The sequence below is a fragment of the Boleophthalmus pectinirostris genome, unplaced genomic scaffold (genome assembly GCF_026225935.1).
Source record: "Boleophthalmus pectinirostris isolate CB_2022bp ecotype Guang Dong unplaced genomic scaffold, ASM2622593v1 HiC_scaffold_22, whole genome shotgun sequence".
NCBI lineage: Eukaryota > Metazoa > Chordata > Actinopteri > Gobiiformes > Gobiidae > Boleophthalmus > Boleophthalmus pectinirostris.
In genome coordinates this window covers 1,500,778-1,507,838 of record NW_026571190.1, presented here as the reverse complement: position 1 = coordinate 1,507,838, position 7,061 = coordinate 1,500,778, and the positions used below count along the sequence as shown (strand labels likewise).

Below are 7,061 nucleotides of genomic sequence, written 5' to 3'. Positions count from 1 at the left end.
TGTGGCCACAGAGCGGATGGAACCACAAAAAAAACTGTCACCATGGAAACCCACTGCGTCTGAAACCAGCGGGCGAAATGTCCAAACAGACATATGAGACAAAACAAAAGAAACAACAAAAGAGTCATGAACAACATGATAAGCTGCTCCATCACCACTGCCTTTACTCTGTCCCAGACTTTGAACAAGTTTAGGATGGAACATCTCCATTAGTGTAACATGTATGATCCCCCACTGTCTACAGTGTCCACTCTGTCCCCTCATGTCCCTGTAGTGTCCACCCCTCATGTCCCTACAGTGTCCACTCTGTCCCCTCATGTCCCTGTAGTGTCCACCCCTCATGTCCCTATAGTGTCCACTCTGTCCCCTCATGTCCCTGTAGTGTCCACCCCTCATGTCCCTATAGTGTCCACTCATCCCTCATGTCCCTATAGTGTCCACCCCTCATGTCACTATAGTGTCCACCCCTCATGTCCCTATAGTGTCCACTGCATCCCCTCATGTCCTATGTGTCCACCCCTCATGTCTCTATAGTGTCCACCCCTCATGTCCCTATAGTGTCCACACCCTCAGTCCCTATAGTGTCCACTCTGTCCCCTCATGTCCCCTATAGTGTCCACTCTGTCCCCTCATGTCCCCTATAGTGTCCACTCTGTCCCCTCATGTCCCTATAGTGTCCACTGCATCGCCTCATGTCCCTATAGTGTCCACCCCTCATGTCCCTGTGGTGTCCACCCCTCATGTCACTATAGTGTCCACCCCTCATGTCCCTATAGTGTCCACTGCATCCCCTCATGTCCCTATAGTGTCCACCCCTCAGGTCCCTATAGTGTCCACCCCTCATGTCCCTATAATGTCCACTGTCCCCTCATGTTCCCTATAGTGTCCACTGTCCCCTCATGTTCCCTATAGTGTCCACCCCTCATGTCCCCTATAGTGTTCACCGTGTCCCCTCATGTCCCTGTAGTCTCACGTGTCTTACCTGGATGTGTTGTGTGTCAGGTCTGCTGCGGCGCTGGGATGACAGTCAGAGGTTCCTGTCGGAGCACCCTCATCTGGTGTGTGAGGAGACCGCCTCCGCTCTGGTGCACATCTGCATCAGCATGGAGCAGGAGCAGGTCAGTCACATGACCGTATGCACAGTCCCGTGACTCTGTGCACCGTCCCGTGACCCTGTGCACCGTCCCGTGACCCTGTGCACACATTTATATAAGAGTCCATGTTGTCCTGCTCTGTGTTCATAGAAACAGGCTCTGATGGGGCAGGTGGCTCACCAGGCCATCGTCATGAAATTCATCCTAGACTTGGCTGAGACGCTCCAGGTGGACCCCAGAGGCTGCTTCAGGCACTTCTTCTCCAGAATCAAGGTGCTCCTCACGCATGCATGAGATGATGGACTTTCCTTTATATTTGTTTGACTGGCTTCAGTACAAGATATGACTGTTGATTTGAGTAGGAAATCCGTTACGGTTGATCTTTCAGCAAATCTCTGGTTGAAGATGGGACCATATTAATCCTGACAGGCTGCTCTGAGGCACTGGAAGAAGGACAGTGAAATGCCAAGAACAATTTTCCACAAATAGACAATAAAGTCCACAATTACAAAACAAAAACACAATCTTTTAAAAGCTCTGCCTTTTGTACCACAACAGTCCAGTACAACATTGAGTATCATGCTCCATCCTCCAAGTCTACACCACCTCTGCCAGACTGATGTTTACCTGGGCTCTTCTCTTTCTCTCTTGTGAACTTCAGACTGCAGATCAGATGTATCTGGATGCCTTTGACAGAGAGGTGGAGCTACTGAAGCAGCGCGTGAGGAGCTGTGCCCAGAGTCAGAGAGAGGAGCAGAGGAGAGAGGAGGAGGAGGAGGAGGAGGAGGAGGAAGAGAGGAGGAAGAGGAGGAAGAGGAGGAGCAGAGAGCAAGGAGACTAGGACCTGGTGGACTGGACCCTCAGGAGGTCTACAGCTCCCTGCCACAGGTGCACAACTCACAATATATCAACATTCACAACTCAGGATTTGGAATTAGGACAAAAGCAGGAAGTCTTGTTGCTTTAGTTCTGATCATGTAATCAAATGTATTCATATGTAACTGTGCTGGTGTGTGTGTGCATCTGTGTGTGTGTGTGTGTGTGTGTGTGCGTCTGTGTGTAACTGTTCAGGAGATGCAGCGGGGTTTTGCAGAGAAGAACATGGAGCTGCTGCAGAGGGCCATGGACACTCTGCACCCTGAGGTGAGGACGTGCACCAGACACACAAACTCAACACACCCATAATAAAATAGATTTGCCCAGATTAACTGTTGAATGCCCATGCCTTAGGGGCCCTAAGTAAAATTTGCCCCTGGGGGCCTCACCACTTCAGTGTCACTCAGGCTTCACACTGATGATTCACACACACACTTTTACAAGTGAAAACAAAAGACGTTGTAAGAACTACAAACACCAAAAGTAGCAAAGCAGCTTTGAATCGGTGTGGGGGTCCTTGTTGTGGGGGTCTTTGGTGTGGGGGTCTTTGGTTTGGTGGGGGTCTTTGGTGTGGGGGTCCTTCTACAGTAGGGGTGGGCAAATATTATTTCCATGGGGCCACTTAAGAAACAGAAAATATTATGGAGGGCCGACCAAAAAGCTGCTCAGACTGTTAAGAGTTTGTGTTCTGACTAAGCAATGAGAAAGTGAAACTGCTGAAAAAAAAAGGAAGAACCCCCCCCCCAAAAAAAACAAACCAAAACAATGCAGCAGGCATGTTCATGCATGAGGTCAAATCATCAAATATGTTTATTTGTAATTCCAAATGAGCTTAAACGGACCAGTCACAGTAAACCAAAGGGCCGTATGTGGCCCTGGAGCAGGTCTGTTTCCTGTTTTCCTACAGAGTTTCCTTTTTTTTTTTTTTTTTTTTTGTATGCAAGATATTTTTGCTGTTTTCTGATGAATGTTCTTCACTTGGCTAAAGTGCAATGCAAAATATTTCATCATTTGCCATAAACTGTATTGTGTTTACAATGCACAATGTAAAGTGCCTCCTGCTGGCCCCAGGGCCCTAAGCAGATGGATCTGACATTAAATACAACTGCTAAATATATATATATATATATATATATATATATATATATATATAAATACAGGGGATGACACGTATGTGTATGTATGTATGTATGGATATATATGTTTGTATGTATGGGTATATGCATGGATATATGTGTATATGTAGGATGTGTGCGTATATACATGTATTATTGGGTTGTTTTTTGTTTGTTTGTTTGTTTATTTGTTTTACCTCCCTCTGTTCCCTAGATGTATTTACTTACTTTATTTACCTATCACTTTATCTGCATTAATGTATTATTATTATTTGTATGTATGTATGTATTATATTATTATTATTATTATTATTACTATTTATTTATTATTTTTTTCTGTGACATCTGCTTTATGTGCACAAAAAAGTAATAAAAAATAGAAAGAAAGAAAAGAAAGAAAGTAAAACTATCACGTTCTCTGCAGAGGAAACCCCCTTCCCTCTGGCCAGACTGGCGCCACCTAGTGCCTCTGCTCCGTTTCATTTCTCTCCAGTGACTACGTTTCTACGAAATGAAACTGGCTGATGAATCAGGCTCCCTCCCCCCACTCAAAGAAGGAATTCAAGTTCTTCTAAGTAACACCATCTCTAGAGAAGTGCACCTCTAACTCTGGAGTGGGACGCAAATTATAATATTTTTTTTATTTTTATTTATACAGCGCTTTTCAGGACAAACAAAGATGCTTTTCAGAACTTAAATTAAAGCAAATAATACAGTATACTATAGTGAATTGTCCAAACTTGCACATGTGTGAAAAATCAGAAAGATATCAGATTACTCACAGCAGATTGAACTGTATGACATTTCAATAATCGGATCACTCCAGAAATAATCAGATCTCAGATTTGTTCCAGTTCACGCGCTGTCATTTTGGAAACAGTCCTTTGCTGCCCTCTGCTGGCCAATTCTTGAACATAAGCGTAATATTGAAATAAATTTTTATGCTAATTCAGTTCTTTGTTTCACACATATTCATAACAGATTTTTAACAATCTGTATGTTTTTATAGGAGGCTAAGTACCACCTGAGGAGATGCATCGACTCTGGTCTGTGGGTCCCAGACTGTGGGGAGGACAAGGAGGAAGACGAAGAGGAGGACGAGGAGGAGGAGGAGCAGGAGGAGGAGCAGGAGGAGGAGCAGGAGGAGGGTGCTGAAAAAGAAGGATGCAAATGAAATGAAACCAATGAAACTTCCTCTTCGGACATAATGGACTTTAATGGTTAAAATGTCTTTACAAATGAGATACACAAATACACAATATAAAGAGTTTTGGAGGTTTTCTATCCCCAACACTCACTTAGTGTTAATGTCACACTTGTAACATTTCGATACTAAGGAACTGCTCCCATGATGAAGATAAAACAGGCTCTTTTTTAGTAATAGAATGTCATAGTCTGAGTCATATTTAATACAGACAGAGTTGTGTGTGTACAGTCAGTTCTAGTCACCAGTAGAAATGATCAGGTTCAACATTTGTCAGTTTACCTTTTGGAGATTTCAGGCAGTATGACATCCTCACATTCTAGAACAGGGGTCACCAAACTTTTTTCTCTGGGGGCCACATTATGGCTCCTGACTGTGATGGGGGCCGGGGTCGGGTCAGCTGTTTAACAGAATTATATGATCCTGACGACGCAGATTTTTTTTTTTTTTTAAAAAACGCACTTTCTTTACACACCAGACAAACTGCACACTCCTCACACTGAACACAAAAACAATCAGTCGTTTACTGATCTTGGACAAACTCTGCTCTCTGTCAACTGTTTGTACTTTAACACCAGTCATTTAGCTGTCCTTAACTGTACTACAGTACTCTGTACTACAGTACTCTGCACTACAATACTCTGCACTACAGTACTCTGTACTACAGTACTCTGCACTACAGTACTCTGCACTACAGTACTCTGTACTACAGTACTCTGCACTACAGTACTCTGCACTACAGTACTCTGCACTACAGTACTCTGTGCGTGTCTTGACTGTCACTGTTTGATCTTGAGTTTGTCAGGTGACGAAAATTCAGTGGCAAATATAAATACATCATATAATTATTTAAATATAAATATATCATATAAATATATTTTTTTTAATTGAAAAAAGGTCAACAAAATCAACAAAATACAAGATGCAGATGTGTTATTATTTGCCAAAAAGTAATACAAAAATAAAATAAAGAATTGCCTCATAGTGTCAGTTTAAGTGGTGGGCTGGGGGCAGGTCAAAGGGGCGTGGTGGGCCGAAGTCAGCCCGCGAGCCTTAGTTTGATGACCCCTGATCTAGAATCTGAAAACGTCCAACAGACTCCAATAAACTTTCTTTACGTTACTGTGAGGTCTTCTAGTAGTTGTGATAAACTGTTCAGGAAAAATCTTGTGAATGTGAGATTTTCTTGATATTAGTTTTAGTTTTGATTTGTTTTTAATGTTCGAATCTTTTTGTCAAAAGTATCAAAAATCAGATACACACTCTACTCTGTTCTACTCAGCCCCACTCAGCACTACGTGACCTGGTTGTGTTTCCATTATTCTTCGGAATCTGGCCCTGTATCCATGGAAACTCCCCACAATCAACCAATCCATGGAAGCTCAATCATCTGCTCTGTCAGTCTTGGCCTGGTTAGAACCCAGACGATACCTGGGTATACCTGAACTAGTGAAAAGCTCTAAACTGAGGAGGGCCAAGTAGGCTGGTGCAAATGGCTGGAATGTTTCACAGTATGGCATTAAACTTATCTGTTTTCATGGGGATAGGTGGTTTCTTTCCACTACAGATGGGTGAATGCTTGTAAGAATGCAGGTTTTTAAGATATTTTTTGCACAAAAATTCCTGTAATTGTATAAATGTTGAATGCATCTGTGGAACATTTCAGACAAAGAAACGTACATCTCCATGGAGACAGGCAGGAGTCATATCTCACACCAGTGTCATAGTTTATAGTGTCCCCTGCGGTGACCAGGAGCACACGGTAAAAGTGGTTTAGTGTTGTAACGTGTGTGTGTCACATCAAACTGAAAGTGTTGTGTTCTGTGATCTTTAGGTGTGTTGCTCATGAACTCAACATCTTTACAAATAAAACTGACAAATGCACTCACCTTCTGCTTTCATTTAAAGGAAGTAAGATTATTTATTGCTTTTTGACTTAAACAAAAAAAATAAAAAAAAAATAATAATAATAATAATAATAATAATACAACAACAACAAAATAATAAAAACAATACAAACACTGGGCTGAAGTCTCACATCTGGTATACAACAAAAAAAGGTTCTTAAAAATATTGTCCTTATGATGAAGCCTACACATCAGGTAATCGAGAGAAACAAAACCAAAAACCATCCTGTGCTGCTGAGCTTTAGAGGGAGTCTGTATTTGTCCTTCACAACAAGGTCAGTGTTTGTATTTCTTGTCTAATCGTTTGCCAGAATTGTTGCACTTTTGGACAAAACCATAAACCATAAAGTGAGAGCACCAGTCTCACTCTTCACTTCACACACAAAGACCAAGAGCTCAGTTTAAAAGTCTTGTGGAGATATGAGCTCTGTGGACAATCAGAAGCTCAGTTACTTTAACCCTGCTGCAAACACAGTGTTTTCACATTACTGCAAATGTTTTTCACTCATCATCAGTGATTGTCCAGTCAAGTTCACTCTCCCAGGGTCCTTTCAAGGTGAGATGTGTCTATAGTAGAATACCTCTGAAACATACTGTAGAATATTTTAAAAGAAGCAGTTGAGTTTGTGTGGAAGATCTGTCTTTCCCTGTCTGATATTTCTCCAAACACTACATGTGCACTATCTTTCCTAACAAACCCCTCACCTGTCCATATTGGTAAAAGTCTTTCCTTGGAACATCATATTTCTCAGTCAGCTGGTTGAATGACAGTAGGTTGCACCCCTCTAAGAAATCTTACAAATTGGATAGGCCTTTTTGTATCCAAATCTGAAACCTCTTATCATTTATCCCATGTAAAAAGTCA

At 42.1% G+C, this 7,061-nt stretch overlaps 1 protein-coding gene across 1 annotated transcript in view; it reads left to right on the top strand.

Moving 5' to 3' along the window:
* The window catches only part of cdc37 (cell division cycle 37 homolog (S. cerevisiae)), an 11,411-nt gene extending 6,674 nt beyond the window's left edge, over nucleotides 1-4,737 (top strand). Inside the window, exons 4-9 of the mRNA XM_055158745.1 lie at nucleotides 1,003-1,118; nucleotides 1,245-1,367; nucleotides 1,756-1,834; nucleotides 1,885-1,982; nucleotides 2,166-2,237; nucleotides 4,095-4,737. Coding sequence (XP_055014720.1) covers nucleotides 1,003-1,118; nucleotides 1,245-1,367; nucleotides 1,756-1,834; nucleotides 1,885-1,982; nucleotides 2,166-2,237; nucleotides 4,095-4,259 — 653 coding nt within the window. The 3' untranslated portion in view covers nucleotides 4,260-4,737. The remainder of the gene's footprint in view (nucleotides 1-1,002; nucleotides 1,119-1,244; nucleotides 1,368-1,755; nucleotides 1,835-1,884; nucleotides 1,983-2,165; nucleotides 2,238-4,094) is intronic.
* Nucleotides 4,738-7,061: the final 2,324 nt, after the last annotated feature.